Genomic DNA, 18196 nt, shown 5'->3' with positions numbered 1-18196 from the left:
CCAAAAAAAAAAAAAAAAAACCAAACAAACAAAAAAAAAACACTGATGACAACTATGCTGGAGAGGTTGTGGGGAAAAGGGAACACTCCTGCATTGCTGGTGGGAATGCAAGCTGTTACAACCCCTTTGGATGTCAGTGTGGCAATTTCTCAGAAAATTAGGAAATAACCTTCCTCAAGATCCAGTAATACCACTTTTGGGTATATATCCAAAGGATGCTCAATCGTACCACAAGGATATGTGCTCAACTATGTTCATAGCAGCTTTATTTGTCATAGCCAGAACCTGGAAACAACCTAAATGCCCCTCAATTGAAGAATTGATAAGGAAAATGTGGTACATTTACACAATGGAGTACTACACAGCAGAAAAAAATAACGACAGCTTGAATTTTGCAGGAAAATAGATGGAGCTATAAAACATTATTTTGAGTGAGGTAACCCAGACACAGAAAGAAAATTATCACATTTACTTACTCATAGGTGGTTTTTAAACAGAAAGCAAAGAAAGCCAGCGTACAAACCACAATCCCAGAGAACTTAGACAACAATGAGGACACAAGAGAGACTTACATAGATCTAATCTACATGGGAAGTAGAAAGTATAAAAAGACAAGATCTCCTGAGTAAATTGGGAGCATGGGGACCCTGTGGGAGGATTGAAGCGGGGAAAGGAGAGGCAGGGAGAGGAGCAGAGAAAAATGTAGAGCTCAATAAATATCAATTGAAAAGAAGCCTTGTCCTTTGGCTCTAGAGTGAGGGCTGGTGCCAAACATTGCCAGTGTTCACTGAGGTTTGGGATGGTGATGAGGTAGGATGCGCAGTTATCCACCTGATTAGTTACAGGTGGTCAGCATGGAGGCCAGCCGGCTCCTCACATCCCATCTTAGGTAGTGAGCGCTGTTGTATTGATGTCATAGAGAACTGAGAGAAGGGCTAGCTGGTTCCTTCAGAGAAGCAGGACACCATTAAAGCAGGGTATATCCTCTACATTAAACCAGGGCCAGTCATCCCAAACCACAGTGTTTGATGGGAATAAAAAAGGAAAATGTAGGTGAGGTGCCCAGTGCCAAGTCTGTATGAAGGGAATTTAGAGTATAATTGCTCATCTTAATGCTCAGAGAGCAGAGAGATACTCAGTCTGAGCAGGTCTTTTGCCAGAGGGGATGGGATGGAGCTGCAGGAGGGTTTTAGACATTTTGACTCATCTGGAGGCCAGTCTCAGTGTTTGGGGCAACACCCTAAGCCTCTTACCGCAGATGTTCATGGCCCCAGCTCAAGCTCCAAGCCTACTGGGAAAAGAGGCGCATGGTTCATAGAGTGCTCAAGGCACTATATCTTTTTAAAAAAATTATTTATTAATTTATTTCTTTTTAGGTCTGGACACAGAAATGAAGCAGATGTGGACAGGACATTGGGGTGGGGACATTTAGGGTACTGGTAGTTTGCAGAGAAAACAGGAGGTAAGGAATGTCTGCAAGTCGATTGGCCTGGCTTCTCAGAATATAGAGTCTGTTCGGAATACTGGAGGTTGGTCCTAAGGCTGTGTGCGTGCCACACAACTGGGCCTACCACAGAGCTCAATCTCCAGTCCTCCTTATCCTCATGTAGTCCGGCTGGTCTCTAATACCAAAGTAGCCAAGGATGTAGCACCGTACCCAGTTTATGTGGTGCCAAGGGTCAACTCAGGACCTGTGTATGCTAGGTAAACACTGAAGGGACTCCGCCTCTAGCCCCTCGTTAGGGATGTATTTCTCAAAGATTTGTCAATTTCTTATTTTGGGCAAGGTTTCTCTGTGAAGCCCAGGCTGTCCTGGAACTCACTCAGAAGACCAGGCTGGGCTCAAACTCAGAGATCCACTTTCCTCTGCCTCCCAAGTGTTGGGATTAAAGGCATATGAGACTACTGCCTCGCTGAAAGAATTATTTCTTATTTTTTGGTTTTTCAAGGCAAGGTTTCTCTGTGTAACAGTTCTGGTTGGCCTGGTACTCACTTTGTAGACTAGCCATGAAAGCATTTGGCACCATGCCTGGCTTTTTTCGTTATTCTTAATTATGTGCAGGTGTGTGTGTGTTGCATTTGGGTATGTGCATGGGGACATTTGTCCCTGAGATGAGAGGCATCAGATCCCCTGAAACTGGAGTTAACAGTATTGAGTTACCTAAGTGTGTGCATGTCAGGAACTGAACTCTGGTCCTCTGAAAGAGCAGCAAGTGCTTTTTTTTTTTTTTTTTTTTTTTTTTGGTTTTTTCGAGACAGGGTTTCTCTGTGGTTTTGGAGCCTGTCCTGGAACTAGCTCTTGTAGACCAGGCTGGTCTCGAACTCACAGAGATCCACCTGCCTCTGCCTCCCGAGTGCTGGGATTAAAGGCATGCGCCACCACCGCCCGGCTCTTAACCGCTCAGCGATCTCTCCAACACCTCATATTGTATATTTTGATACACAGACCAAGCTGACTTTGAACTGTGTAGCAGTGGCTGTCCTTGAACTCCTGATCCTCCTGCCTCCCTCCTCCAAATGCTAGCGTTACAGGCAGCTCTCGTTTATCACACCTGGCTTTGCTTCTTTTATTTTGAGGCGGAGTACAGTGTACTAAACTTACCAGGCCGGCCTTGAATTCTCTGTGAAGTACAGGTAGGCTGTCAACTTTTGGAAACTCTAGTCGCTTGCCAGGAGTGGCTCATGTTTAAGCGGATAGTGCTGGGCGATCCCCCGTCTCTGGTTGGGAACAGGGTAGCTGAAGGAGGACAGAAAGGTAGGCGGGGAGACAGACAGCAGGGAGCAGATCCTGGAGTCAAAATGGATTGTTTTAGAAATTGGAAAGTCATTCTGAGACAGAGTCCTGAACAGATGGCCTTCTGAGGAGGGAACATAGGGGACTGGCTCCTAGGGAAGCTGTCATTTTGGATGAGGAAGGCTTTTAGCCTCAAGCAGAGAGAGATAGAGGATTGAATCAAAGGTGGAAAAGATTTGCCTCCCTAGGGCAGGGAGGGTTTAGCTGGGCGTTGGTGCCGCTGGGAAGGCTGAATGCGAATGTCTCCAGGAAGAAAGAATTTAGGACCAATAGCAGGTCCCTGGTGTTGGAGCCTGTAGTAAGCAAAGTGCAGGCTGACCTGGGTGGGGAACAAATCACTTCCTGCCTCTCAGTCCTCAAAAGCCTTGCAAGGCGAGGGAATGCACCACGGGCCGCTGGGCGGGGACACAGACGACTGGCAGATCGGACCGGCTGAACTTACCGGGTTGGGCAGCAGCTCCTCCGGGTTGTGACGTTCCTCGTCCCGCCCTGTACCCCTCCTTCCTTACCCCGCGCCCGCCTGGTGGTCCCTCTGCTCTTTCTTCCCATCGCTCAGCGCCCACACCGGCCGTCCAGCCAACTAACTTTCGGTAAGGCTGGGATACACTCTCCACTCCAACATCATCCCAACTTTGGCTACCACGGTCCCCTTCCTGGGCCTCTCTGGTGGGGAAGAAGTACCCGGAAAGCCACGTGTCCTCAGCGGCGGAGGTGCCGGGAGCCCACGTGGCCTCCCGGGCCGGCTTGGTTCGGCCCGGCCTCATCGACTGCATTTCTTGCCCTGGCAGGACCATGGCCAACCTCGAGCGTACCTTCATTGCCATCAAGCCAGATGGCGTGCAGCGCGGCCTGGTGGGCGAGATCATCAAGCGCTTCGAGCAGAAGGGGTTCCGCCTGGTGGCCATGAAGTTCCTTCGGGTAACGCACCCTTTCACCCCCTACCCCTCTGTTGTTGGGTCCCAGGTGTTTTGCCCTCCCTCCAGTGGTTTATCCACATTGCCTTTTGGAATTGGAGTCAGGCTTCGTGGCTGATTTCGCTCCCAGGAGAGTCCTTTTCACCTTCGCCCCCCACTAGTCGGTAGTGACCCGCTGGCCCTTTCCCAGGCTGGGGAGGACAGACGCCCTTGGGAAGGTTAAGCGGAGGTAACGTGACTCTGGCTTGGCTTTCTTCCCGCTGTGCGTCCTGGTCCTGCCCAGGTCCTAGCTGCCTTGCAAAGGGCCTCCACTCTTCTTGGGGGCGGCAAGGAGTCAGCCTGGGGTCCACACTATACGGAATGGGTGGGTGGAATGGGTGCAATCCTTTAGCGCTTTAGCGGAAACTTAGGGATCACAGAGGTATTAAGGCTGCATCCCTCCTTGCAGTGTGATAGTAACTATTTTTCATGTATGTGGCCCCCAGCTGAAGGTGTGGTTCACATTTGGTATAGTGCCTAGTATGAGATGCATCCCCAGCCCCGCATAAACAGTAGGGTGTGGTAGCACTATGTAATCTTGACACTCGGAAAGTGGAGTTAAGAGGTTCAGTCGTTCAGGGTTACCCTTGGCTAACACCTGGAGTTTAAGGGCCTGAGACCCAGTCTAAAAAAAGAAAAAAAAAAAAAAACCAGTTGCTTTTTTTTTTCCCTCCATGGGGCAAGGTTTCTCTATATAGTCCTAGCTATTCTGGAACTAACTCTGTAGACCAGTTTGACCTCTAACTCAGATCCCCCATCTATGCCTCCTAAATGCTGGGATAAAGGAAGCACCACCACTGCCCAGCTAAAAGATTACTCTTAATAAATACTACAATTTAATAAAGGGCATCAATTTAGTTCTTGGGACTGGAGAGAAGGCTCAGAGAATAAACACTTTATTCTTCTGGAGGATGGGTTTAATTTCCATCACGCACATGGCAGCTCAGAACTGAAACTTCAGTTTCAAGGGATCTGACACCATCTTCTGGCCTCAGTGGGCATGAGACATGCAAAGGACGGAAAGATACTCATCCAGGCAAAACACCAATACACATAATTAGGAAAACCTCTCAGTAGCATAGGCGGGCAGATCTCTGAGTTTGAGGACAGCCTGCTGGACTATACAGCAAGTTCCAGGCCAATCAGGACTACACAGAACCTGTCTCCAAAAACAAAACAAAGATTGCTTGGGGTTGGAGAGCTGGCCCAGCAGCTACGAGTACTTCTTGAGGCCACGGGTTTGGTTCCCAGCACTGCATGGTGGCTCACAAACATCTCTAACCAGTTCCGGGGACCCAGTATCTTCTGGCCTTCTGGGACAGGCACACATGCAGGCAAAATACTCAACCTTAAGAGTTTGTTATCTGAAATGTTTAGAATCACTTGACAGGGGAACCTGAGGTTATCTGTTATCTGGCACATTTAGCAAACATTTCACTTTCTAAATCTTGCCTCAAATTACTTGTTTAGTGTTCTGTATCCTTAACATCACTGACAATACTAGAGAATCTGTGTAGTCCTGGCTTTCCTGGAACTCACAGATCTGCCTGCCTCTTATCTCCCAAGTACTGGGATTAATGGTGTACACCACCACCACCTGGCTGAGTCTTTTAATGTTTTAAGACAAGATCTCTATCTCAGGCTGGCTTTGAGCTTGTGATTCCCCTGCCACAGTCTAGGATTACAGGCATGAGTTATCATGCACAGCTCATGTAAACACTTGCTCTTTTTTGTCTTGTGCATGGTGTGTTGTGTATTGGTCCGTCTTGTTGGCTCTTGCTCATTGCTGCATATTCCAGTGAGCTGGCCAATGAGCTTCCAGGACAACTACTGTCTTTATCTCTCATCTCTGGGTGGGAGGTTCTGGGAAATTCAGACTCAGGTCTACTAGCCTGCACTTCATGTGCATTCCCATAGTCATCCTCCTTTTAAAAACTGGTGCCGAAGACTGAACACAAGGTCTTCCATATGCTAGGCAAGCACTCTACCGCTGAGCTGCATTCCCAGCTCAAGGGTATGCTTATGGTTTTTTTCTGCCATAATGGTGTCAGTTTTATAGCATGGATCCTTTCGGATGTACTAAAAAAACCAACCAAACCTGGAATTAACCTGTCATGTTGGAGCGCCCACCCCCACCCATTGGGTGGGACAGTCATATTTAAGCCTTTCCAGTTTGTTCCCTGATGGAACCCTCTATCTGCCAGGCTTCTGAGGAACACCTGAAGCAGCACTACATTGACCTGAAAGACCGTCCTTTCTTCCCAGGGCTGGTGAAGTACATGAACTCGGGGCCCGTGGTGGCCATGGTGAGTGTTTGTGAGGGACTAACGGGATTACTCAGTCCTCTGTGTGGCCCAGACTCACCTAGAGGTCTGCCTAGAGTACTGGGGTTATACATAGTCAGGAGTCAGTTAACTAGACATTTTGTGTGTGTGGGGTAAACATACTTTTGAAAGACTCTGGGCTGTGTAGTTCAGTGTAAAGCTCAAGCTGCTCTTGCAAAGGACTGGAGTTAGGTTCCTAGCACCCACACAAAGGACTGGAGTTAGGTTCCTAACACCCACACAAAGGACTGGAGTTAGGTTCCTAGCATCCACAGAAGCTGGCTCACACCACCTGTCACTCACGCCTCTGGCCTCCGTAGGCACCAGTATTTGAATGTGCATGTGTGTACGCACATAGCTAATGGTGGTGTGTGGTAATGGCCTTTAATCCTAGCACTTGGGAGGCAGAGGCAGGTGGATCTATGAGTTGGAGGACAGTCTGGTCTACAGAGTAAGTCCCAAAACAGAGAAACCCTGTCTCAAATATGTGATGTGAAAGGAGTTTAAGGCAATCTATAGGCTTTCAAGGAAGCACTATGTTTGCCAAGTACTTTTGACTGCAATGTTTCCTAGACCTAGATAAGTATTTTTTCTTTTTTTTTTCTTTTCTTTTTTTTTAGTTTTATTTTGAGACAGGGTTTCTCTGTAGTTTTGGAGCCTGTCCTGGAACTAGCTCTTGTAGACCAGGCTGGCCTCCGATCTGGAACTCACAAAGACCCACCTGCCTCTGCCTCCCTAGTGCACCACCCCACCCAGATCCCTAGACAAGTATTTCTGAAGTATATAATCTGTAGTGCAAAAGTTCTCTGGCTCTGCACTCTGGGTATAGTGTCTTCTGGGTGGTTTTGGTGTCCCCTGAGGATGATCACAGAGTGTAAGGAAAGACACTGAAATTGTTTCAGAGTACTTCCAGTTCCTAGGCTAGCCCTTCTCTTCCCTGCAGTACTTGCCATCTTGCTTTCCCAGGGAGGCCCTGCCCACTGATTACTGATCTTTCTCCAGACTTTGTAACTTGTGTATCCTCAAGTTGAGTAGTCTTCCTATACCCTACTTGTGAAGTGAATTTAAAACACAGATTCTTGCTCTGTTGAGGTTATCTGACCACAATGTCATAAATCAGCGTCCTTAATGGTTCTGTCTCAGTAGCTTTTTTCTTCTATTAAGGTCTGGGAGGGGCTCAATGTGGTGAAGACAGGCCGAATGATGCTGGGAGAGACCAATCCAGCTGACTCTAAGCCAGGCACCATTCGAGGGGATTTTTGCATTCAAGTTGGCAGGTAAGTGTGTGTGTGTGTGTGTGTTGAGAGAGGGAGAGAGAGGGAAGAAAATACACTTTTAACTCGAAGTGGAGCATACAACATTTTGGGCATACCCCAAGTTCACGAAAACCTGAAAATACAACATGGAAATTATCACTAAACACTTCTGTGAATGATTGCTTAAAATTTGTAATTGAGACACTCACTGTACAGAGAGCTAGAGAGCTGCATGTGATAATTTCTACATGGGAAACAGGGTTTAACCTCAACATGTGAAACCTAACCCTCTGAGTTTTCCTAAGCCATAATTTGTACCCAAACTTTGTAGATTCAGATGCCATAAAAGGATTGTTACTAATAAGCAATGGCTTGCAAATCACTTTAATTAAGAAAATGTATGATTTTAATCCACACTTGGGAGGCAGGCAGATCACGGAGGTCCAGGCCAGTCTGGTCTGTAAGCAGAGTTCTAGGACAGCCAGGGCTACACAAAGAAACTCTCAGAAACCCAACCAACTAGCCAGCCAGCCAGCCAGCCAGCCAGCGACAATGCAGAGGGCTGAGGCTGTAGCTTAGTTAGTAGACTGCCTGCCTGGCATGAAGGAGGCCATGAGTTCAATTTCCAGCCTATGTAAATTAGATAAGCTGGCACATTTGGGAGGCAGGAAAATCAGAAAGTTCAGGCATTTAAAGCTGCACAGGAAATTTGAGACTAGCTCCCCCCAAGGGGAAAAAAAAAACCAGGATTGGCTTTTGATTGGGAGGCTTGCCTGCTTCTGTGTTTCAGAAGGAACTTTTCTTTGGCACTCGTAGCAATCTTGGGTTATAAATACTCTTGAAGAGAAAACTTGGACGTACGGCTCTTTTTATTTGGGCACTTTTATGCTTTTTAAAAAAATTTTGGTGTGATATTTAAAGATTTTTCTGAGTGTTCTGCTTACATATATGAGATGCTTTGGAACTGAGTTGTGCATTGTTGCGAGCCACCATGTGAACTGAAACCTGGGTCCTCTGCAACTGCAAGAGCAACAAGTGTTAACCGTTTATCAGTCTCTTCAGTCCTATCCAATGGATTTCACAGCACTCTCAGCCCTACAGTTGGTTTTAGGATACTTGGGGGGATGTAATCATTCAGTGTCAGGTGGGCCTTTGAAAAGGTCTGCAGTGTCTGCCCTTTGCGGTTACCTATTAAATGGACTCTGGCACTGTAATACACCATAATAAATGAGCTTTCTTTTTTAGGAACATTATTCATGGCAGTGATTCAGTGCAAAGTGCAGAGAAAGAGATCAGTCTATGGTTTAAGCCTGAAGAACTGGTTGACTACAAGTCTTGTGCTCATGACTGGGTGTATGAGTAGAGATGGATAGTTCTCAGCATTACTGATGGATCCCTGGGCACAACTCTTCATTCCACAGAATGGATCATCTTTTCTAAAACAATAAAGACTTTGGAACTGGATGCAGTGTCCTTTACTCATTTGACTAAAGTGATTTTGTCCCATGATTATAATGGCATTAAACAAAGTAGTCTTATTTACTGTGAAGAATAAGCTAGGGATCATTAGCTAATAGAGAAATGTATATTTCTGCAAGATAGGTGTGTGAAAATGTAGCAACAAAGAAACAAAGTCAAGCAGGTCAGATTTATGTTTCCATTGCTTAGCAGAAAGTCTCGAGACATAGGTTAAAGAGCGAGGAATTAATGTAGTTCCCAGCCTGAAGCTTTATTCTCTCTTACAGACTGCATGTGTAGTCTGGTGTACAGAGGTCAGAAGTGGTGTCTTATTGCCTGTTGGACGGTGGGAAATTCCTTCTCACAGTACTCTTCTCCTTTACTTTGTATCCTGACTCTCTGTTGAGGCAAGTAATGGCCATCTTGGGGAGCTCAGCTAAAGGATCATCCTACTGTTGATTGTTTATACTCTCAGGAAAGGGAGGGAGGGAGGCTGAGTACACAGCCACTCCACCACTTGCGATATAACTCTGCCTAATTGCAAGTGGTCTCAGGGAGAGGTTAGAGTATTATATGGTAAGCCCAATTAGTTAATTCTTGGATCTCACAGTGAAAAGAATCAGCTCTTGAAAGCTGGGCTTTGAAACACACACAAGATGAAAGGGGACTGCTGCTGAGTTTTGACAACCTCAGGCCCACTCTAAGACGCACATGTGAAGAACTGACTTTTGTCTCCACATGTGCACCATAGCACATCCACCCACACTCCTTGATAAACAAATGTTGAAAAAACTGATAAATAATGCTTAACTTTAACATTTTATTTTGTGTAAAAAAGGGCAAATTTAGTGAATTATTTTCATCTTGTACACAAAGTTATAATTTTAATGCTTTTCACATCCATGCTGAAAATTTGCATTTTGGTAAAAATGAAAGGAACATAAATTTCTCTGAAGGGATTTTTCACGCTATGTACATTTCATGAGAAAGCTTCAAATACTTCCTCAATAATCACAAGTTACCAGAAAATAAAAGATTAAATTTGTCCAGATATTGATCTATATATCAAACGCACACAGAAATGATGTAAAAACCTTATGTACTTTACTTTGGCCTCTGTCCTTGAAAAGTTGCCCAGGGACAGATGCATTTTTATTTTATTTTATTTTATTTTGTATAAATGACTGTGGCTTTATTTAAAATATGAAAATCAAAGGAAGATACCCAGTTTAATCACAGTATTTTTAAAATCCCTCCCCAATATTAAAGGATCATTACCAAATATATAGCACCATAATACAAATATTGATGGGCGAGGGTATTCACATCACACAAAATTAATAATAATAAAAACAAACAAACACTGAAAACCCGTGTTAGTATCCGCAGAATAAAAAGTTGATAACAGCTTTAGCTTTCCTCATACACAGCAAGGGAAAGGTTAAAAAGTTTAAACTACTAAAAGTTCCCAGGCTCCTAACAGGAAAACAAAAACAAACCCAAGGTCAGCAGTACATTTTAAACTTTGAGAGAGAACAGGGGTACTGAGCTGTATGACGAACAGTATATTATGGCTACAATGGAAGTCTCCTCTGGTTAACATTCTTTGTTAGCAGCAGGAGCGAGGGTCTTAACAAAGAAGAGGGCTCTGGGTTGTGTTTATAGACTCTAACAAGTCCTAACAACCCCTCACTCTTGGTGAACATAAACATTTAATGAATATAGGTGGGGAATTCTAAACACGCCAAGCCTGGTTTTGGTGTAGAATTGGAAGCTTGTAGAACCTGGCTACAAATAAGCATTTCACAGAACTAATTACCAGGACTGGCTGGCATGAAATCACATCTTTCCTGGCTTACAGTTCATTCCTTGGAGAACTCCTACACCTAAGCTACGAGGAGTGCACCCCATACAACAGGCTTCTTGTGCTGGTACCATGGAAGCACAGTCCTGGATTTAATCCACTGAGCCTGAGAATAAAGACTATAACATTTGCTTTGGACCTCTTCTAGGTTTGAAGTTCCTGGGAAGATCCTTCAAAGATTTGGGAAGTGCGAGGATGTCACATTTACAGTAGGTCCCCCTCAGCAATCTTGTTTAAGATAAATATCCAGTAATTTTACAGCTGAATTCACATATATTTGACACGAGATTCAACTTGCATTGATGTGATCTGCATTTAGCCCCCAGAGTCAGTATTAAGAAATGGTGACATGCGATTCCATACATTTTTACACTATAAAGTAACACATTTTACTTCCAGTAGCTACTACAAAACCTTACGTTATTAACCCCTCTTGCATAGAATGAGGTAAACCTGTGCGTATTACCAATGCTATTATTCCCAAAAGTAGAGCAATATTTTAGAAAATAAATTGCTGGTTTTTAACGTTCTATGCATTTAAAAGTCAAACAAAAAATCTTACCTAAAATGTCTCCTGGGGTTTTCCATTAGCGTTTTTTTAAAGCATTCCATAGGCTGTAGGGCTGCAGAGGTTAATCATTTTAACTTCTCATTAGCCCTGCCTATTTTCCAGAGGAGATGGGGAGTATTACCACTCTGAAGAGGCCAGGCTCAGACCCAGAAGCACTTCTAGAACAGATGCAATGAATTCCTGAGAGTTTAGTTTATGAACCTCACTGGTAAATTCTAGAGCGCTCATTCAGTCACAACTCGGTAGAAGGGTAGAAAAATGCAGAGAGCAAACCTTTCACCCATTTACCCTTTTATCCTATTTTTTAAAGGAAGTCATATGAATTTTAAAATAGGGAATGTTTAAAATGGTCCAAATCAGTTATTGTTAAAATAAATTCTGCCTACAATTAAAGATAAGTCAATATGTGTGTGTATATGGAATTTTAAGAAAATTAAGTTTTCTTTCAGTAAGTTTCTAACAAATCCAGGACAGTTCAAAGTGGAGCTGGAATGATCTGAAATCTAAACAACTTTTTTTTTTTATCTGATTCTATTGGTAATACAGAACATCTGTTTTTGGGGTGGTTACATCAATCAAGTTGCTCTCTCTCAGACAGAGGGAAATGGCAGAGGTTTGATAAGAGTATCTTTTTCATGGGATGTTCTTTATTCTCTAGCAAGGAAAATAGAATAAACTTGGGAAAATATTCATTTTCCCTGACCCCTTATATAGACTGAGATTCTGGTATCTGTCAACCATTCCAGTTTAACACTCTAGTGTTAGAAACTTTATCATTTTTACTTGAAGGAGAGCATATAAAAGTATCCAGAGTTCTAGTTTCATATACAACTCCAAATAAATTTTAGCAGAATGAAAAAATTTCTGTACAAACATTTAAATGGGCTGCAATAAAATATCAGCGAGCACAGTTAATGACCCCTTCCGTGATCTACGTGGTGATGAGCCCTCTGTGAGGGGTTCAGTTGCATATTTCTGCAGCAAAGGAAGCTGGAGATGTGACTGGCCTAACTCTAAAATTCAAAAATCTCCCAACAGGTACCAAGAAGGTTCATTTGTAATGACAGTTCATTCGCATTTACAGCTATATCCTTCTTAATCATTTCCTTCAATCCTGCTACCTAAACTTTAATCTTACCAAAAAAGTTAGAATTTCAGTTCTTGTTAACAATGCACATAAATCCAAACTTGGAAAATATTACAAAATTCTTTCAAAAGCTTCAAATACAACACAAAAATCGTCCATCTTTATAAATTGAAAAATTCCCTCCCCACCAAAATAGTTTTCCCCCCACCTGAAAAATCTGGAACTGAACTTTTCTGTATTTAGCAAAATGTCCCAGTACAATAGCCTGCTGTACAGCTGGATGACGACAAATCTGTCCTGTAAAACAGTCCCTTCCACTCCTAGTTTGTGAGCCACCTCATGGCTCTTGTTTGATGTAGAAGGTGGCAGAGCCATTGCTTTCTTGGTCAGATGCTCCTTGGAGGAAGCTATAATCCTCTCCATCTAGCAGCTCCTCCTTCAGCTGTGATGTGGCCACTGTATGAGACAGAAATGCACAGGATGTTACCAAGTCTTCTGGACTGCCCTGGCTGTTCATTTTCATGTTCTATCTATTTTACAGCTAAGAAGGTGTCATTTTTTCAATACCTATAAAGATGAAACCATGGAAGGCTAGGTGGAACTCAAGGGTAGAATGCTTGCCTAGTACACATGAGGTGACGGACTTGACCCCAGTACTATAAAACAGACAACAAAAATAATAAAGGCCTAAAAGATACTTTTTTGTGTGTGTATGTTTCTAGGGCCTTGCATATGTGTTGGCAAGTACTCTACTATTGGGCTACACCTCTCAATTCTAATTTTAGAGTCTACTGTCAATTAATAAATGTTTAGGAAAGGAACAATGATGCACAATGGACACTACACAGTGGATGATCTCCAATACAATGCTCAAGTAACAGTGTTTAACTAAAATAATTGAAAATTTTTAGAATTAAATATTCACTTTTATGTCAATGCCTATACAAACCAACATATTTCTTGTACATTTGGAGTTATAATACTCAACATGATAGTGCCTGCCTATGTAGCCCAAAATGGCATTGAATTTGTGATCTTCCTGCCTCTACCTCCAGAGGGCTGGGATTCTAGGTATACACTACCACATCCAGCTAACATTTCTTTAGCCATCTCAGTTTTGATAAGTCTGAGATCACCAGCTATGCCTCCCTCCTCTTACCTGGGCCCTACGATTTTTTTCTTTACTTTCTTTTTATTGAGACAAAGGCTCATGTAGTCCAGGCTGGCTTCCTGTCTCAGCCTACTACAAGTGCTGAAATTATAGGTATAAGCCAGCACAGTAAACTTATTTTAATATACCTAATTTTCAAATTAGCTTTATTAATATGTATGTATGTATATATGTATGTATGTAACTGGAAAAATACAGCGTACAGTACATATGATCTCTCTTTTTCTCTATAAATACACACACGTTATGTGCGTAGTTTAGTACTATATTAGAACAGATAATTGAACAAAGGGAGCCTGCATGTGAAATAAAAACCTGCTTATACCAAAACCCCCTGAACATAGCCACTTAATTTCCTTCCTTCCTTCTGCCCTCACTCCTTGTGCTGGAAATTGACCCTAGGGTCTTGAGCACATTAGGCAAGTGCTCTACTCAAGAGCTTTAGCCCCACCAGGCACCCTTTTAAAGTCTGAGACAGGGTCTTTGCTATGTTGCTCAGATTGACTTAGAATTTGTGATCTTACTGCCTAGCACTTCCTTACAAGTGCTAGTTTACAGGGGTGTGACATCATTTTGCACAGCATTATTTTATTTTATTTTATTTTTTTGGTTTTTCGAGACAGTGTTTCTCTGTAGCTTTGATGCCTGTCCTGGAACTAGCTCTTGTAGACCAGGCTGGCCTAGAACTCCCAGAGATCCGCCTGTCTCTGCCTCCCGAGTGCTGGGATTAAAGGCGTGCGCCACCACCGCCCGGCTTTATTTTATTTTTCATGGTGCTGGGACTGAATTTAGTTTTGTGTATGCTAGGTCAGTACTCTACCTCTGGGCTACACTTCCAGACTGTGTACTGATTTTAGTTTTGAAGATTTCTTTAAAAATTAATGACCTCTCTCCCAGTCCAAGTGTTTTGGCTCACACCAGTAGTCCTAGCAGTCTGGAGGCTGAAGCAAGTGGATCATGAGTTTGAGGCCAGGATCGACTACATACTGTATAATAAAATCAACAAAGATATACAGAACCCAGTCTTATCTGTATTTTTGAGATGAGGCTTCACTATGCAGCTCTGGCTGGCCTGAAACTTGCTATGTTGATGGTAGAGACTAGCCTTGAACTCACATAGGTCCAACTCCTGAAGCTCAGATTAAAGGCATGTACCATCAGCTAGCACTTCTGATGTCTCATTTACCAAGTGTAAGGAATAATGTTTTGAGAGTTGACAATCCATCTTACTTTGGTTCCTATTTTGATATCAATATTGAAAACTTAATAGTCCAAAGACAAAAAAGTGAATATATTGTGTATAGTAAGAGCAAAAGAAACAACATACTGTTGAAAGGCAAAGCATGTGCAACTGTATAGTTCTTCCTTTGCTTAATAAAAATATGTTCTAATGAACATTAGCAAATATACAATAGCTATATTTCAGATCTAACCAACATGCAGTAAGTATTACGAACATTTTAGTACTATCACAAGGATAAACACTGAAAAAAAAAACCCCCACATTTCATTAAAGGTGCAGTACCCACAATAAAAGGTTGAATGTTATCTTGTTATACGATGATTAGATGGCTAAATGAATGGGAATCACCATGCTTCAAGATCAAAGATGTTTCACTCAAAAGGATGTGTTTCTATGTAAGAAAGATAAAGCTGAGGTTCTAAAGCACACCCTAAAGCTGTATGCATTTATACTCAAAACAAGTATCTGGAGTAGAATCATGCTAAAATATGGAAATGATGTACTTTAAAATCACTCAAGATAAAGGTGAAACATTCACTCAGATATGGAATGTTTTAAATGCAAACTTCCACTTTTCATGAAAATGAAAATAAAGTCCGCCTGGTATCATCCTTTCTTCCTAGCCTTTATTCTCAGCTAATGACGGATGATCGAGTGGCTCAATGCCACATTCTACACCAATGCGATTTCTAAACCATGCTTTTAAAAGGAATTCATTTTAGTCACACTATTTACGAACATTTCACAAGAGAAACAAATGGAAGTGACATTTCAAAAGGGAATAATCATAAATTCTCCCAACAGCCGACCCAACGGTGGCTCTCAGACATGAAGGCAATTGTATAGTTTCTATAGTGTTTCATGGAGCAGATTACACCACAGCCCATAGGACACAGCCCAGAGCTCAGAAGACAGGCACTAAAGGAATGAGGAAGTCAGAAGCCATATGGTTTTTCTTGTAGTATCTTACAAGTCAAGTTCAGCTTGTGAATCAGAGCCTCTATCAAAACATGACATACTCTTCCGAAATTATTCTGTTTAAAATACTGTTTCATAAATAGCACATATGAAAAGAGAAGTTAGTTCTTAGAGGGTGATACATTAAAAGAATAGCTAACATGTTGGCATTTGCTGAGAAGGGTCTCTCAGGAGGCTGCCCATCTTCCTTCTGGGTTTATAGGTCTTAACACCATGCCTGGCCACAGCAGACAAAATCTGAGATTTGTAATCCAAATCTGTTCTTCATGTAAAACAGAGCATGGACATTTCCCTTGACCTAAGGCTACCATAGTGATCATCAGAAAAACTGACTGGTGGAAAACTGGCCACACACACTGTCAGAGCAAAGGAGTACATCTTAAATAGAAGTGAAATAATGGCTAATAATGTCAGACACAAACATTCTGACAAACAGACAAGAAGGGAACAAGGTACTAAAGTTCCATGTAGACTTTCAAAACTACAAAGCCATTTAGGAAATGCTGATCAGCTAAAGCAAGTCAGTTGAAAAGCAATCTTTAACTTGTGGAAGGATACATGCTAATTAAACATGCACTCTGGCTTTGAAGCTCCAAGATCTTTAATCTAAAGTAAGCTTTGGTTTTAGCAATTACAAGGGGTAAAACCTTGAGCAGTCTTCCTTGGCTCTACAACCCTGGTCTAACCAACTAAACACCAAAAAAGTCACTTACTTAATCACTGTGTACACAGAAACATGGAATTATGGAAATAAAGTTCAACCTAATTAAATACCATGATATAATGTGTTTCAAGTCTGTGATGATGCTCAGCTAAGATTTACTACCAAAACCAAAATTACTTGAACTCAACACACATTTTCTAAGAATGAGTCACTATGGAATGTTATGAAAAATGTTTCACTTTTTGGTCTGATTAATTAGATGAGTTCTTCAGGATCTCTCTCTCCCCCAAGTTAAGTCACATGGATATCTACAATGTAATATGTTAGCCATTTTAATTAAAGAATGAAATATCAGAAGTTGCCTCATAATTCCTAAAATGACAGCTTTCACAAGACGTAAGGACACCAAAATCTCCTTTTCCTGATGACTCATTTTAGTGAAATGCCTACCAGTGAAAATGGATATTTTAGTTAAAAAAAAAAATAAAAGAAGAAAAAGAAAAGCTTTGATGAGTCAGCACTGCCATGCCAGACCATGCTCTGTCTCCCACCACCCTGCCCAGCACCTGACCCTCTAGTACCTGTGGTGCTGCCGTCACTAGTTACCTGTTTTGAGGCTGGGCCTGAACTCTCGGCTAGTGCTGGGAGGTGGGAAGGCCTCCAGGGCTGTCTGTGCTGGCAGGGTTCGATATGGAGGAGGAGTCAACTCTTCGTCCCCAGAGAAACTCCTCCGCACCCCGCCTGTCATGGGCAGGCTCGACAAACTGACAGGCTTCTTCCCAACTGGCATCTTCCTCTCTAAACATCAAGTCAGACTGAAGTAAGCTTTGACTTAGGTGTGTGATAAGAAAAAGTGCATCGCATTACTAGGGAGGCTGGGTTGTACAGTCAGCTGATTGTGGAAGGCTTAACTTATGCATATATGCGTGTGTGTGCACATGTATCCATGCACAGCAAATGCACATGCTGGGGGCAGGTTGGTTCCAATCTCTCTGGTTTGATAATCCTGGTCTTGACGCTCAAGCTTAAAATGACTAAAGAAGGCAAAACAAACTACAGAGTAGTTAGTGAAAACAACTGCTGGGTGAATTTCACTCAAGAAAACAAAATACTGGGTGAAAAGCCAATAGAAGGGGAGGGTCTTTATTTACTTTCTTGTAGTAGTGCTGGAGACCAGCAGACTCTCATGCATGCTGGGCAAATGCTACAGTGATCTACACATTGATCCCAAGAGAAAGTCTCTGAGCATAACTTTTTTAAAGGTGTTTGCCACCAATGCCCGGCCTGAGCGTAACTTTTAAGGCAGCATTTCCCTGGTGACAGAGCCCAATTAAGGCCCTTTGGGGGAGAAATCAAACAAAAATAGCTTCCTAAGTATCGATTGGATGGCACAATTACATTGCTATATAGTGTGATCCCCTAAGTTTTTGTCAACAGTGCCTTCAGACAGCATTTGTAATTCTGACCCAGAAAAGCACTTCTAAAATTCAAAGCTTATTACATATTGCTTACAAGTTTTTAATCTCACATATTTGGACAGGATCTCAGACAGCCCAGGCTGGTTTTGAACTTACTATGTAGACAAGGCAGAACCTCAACTTCCTGCTTCCATCTTCCAAGTGCTGGAATCACAAGTGTGCACCACTGCGCTCAGCTTTTTTTTTTTTTTTTTTTTTTTTTTGGGCAAGTGAACCCAGGGCCTTTTGCATACCAGGGCAAGCCCTCCACCACTGAGCTACTTTTAAACTCCACCATGATTTTTCTCGAAGCCCGGGTTCTCTCCCACCTACATCCCTCCAATCACGGCGCCGCACCCTTAGGGAATCAAACCTT

At 42.7% G+C, this 18196-nt stretch overlaps 2 protein-coding genes across 9 annotated transcripts in view; one reads left to right on the top strand and one right to left on the bottom strand.

Annotated features, from left to right (window-relative positions):
• The first annotated feature begins 3263 nt into the window (after nt 1-3263).
• On the top strand, nt 3264-8791 carry LOC101991825 (nucleoside diphosphate kinase B). Its single transcript, XM_005350535.3, has 5 exons — nt 3264-3384; nt 3583-3712; nt 5952-6053; nt 7236-7348; nt 8573-8791. Exons 2-5 carry the CDS (start codon nt 3587-3589, stop codon nt 8688-8690), a joined length of 459 nt encoding a protein of 152 aa, XP_005350592.1. The 5' UTR covers nt 3264-3384; nt 3583-3586; the 3' UTR covers nt 8691-8791.
• An 807-nt stretch (nt 8792-9598) lies between these two features.
• The window catches only part of Mbtd1 (mbt domain containing 1), a 63868-nt gene continuing 55270 nt past the window's right edge, over nt 9599-18196 (bottom strand). For 6 of the 8 annotated variants that reach the window (XM_026780153.1, XM_026780148.1, XM_026780146.1 and 3 more), the window contains 2 exons: nt 16970-17161; nt 9599-12763 (listed from right to left, as the gene is read on the bottom strand). In XM_026780153.1, the coding sequence (XP_026635954.1) occupies nt 12645-12763; nt 16970-17161 (311 nt within the window). In that variant the 3' untranslated portion in view covers nt 9599-12644. The remainder of the gene's footprint in view (nt 12764-16969; nt 17162-18196) is intronic. The other 2 variants (XM_026780151.1, XM_026780152.1) reach the window with 1 other exon arrangement.

This window comes from Microtus ochrogaster, chromosome 7, assembly GCF_000317375.1.
Source record: "Microtus ochrogaster isolate Prairie Vole_2 chromosome 7, MicOch1.0, whole genome shotgun sequence".
Taxonomy (NCBI): Eukaryota; Metazoa; Chordata; class Mammalia; order Rodentia; family Cricetidae; genus Microtus; species Microtus ochrogaster.
Note: the sequence above shows the minus strand (reverse complement) of the source record. Positions and strands in the feature narration are given on the sequence as shown.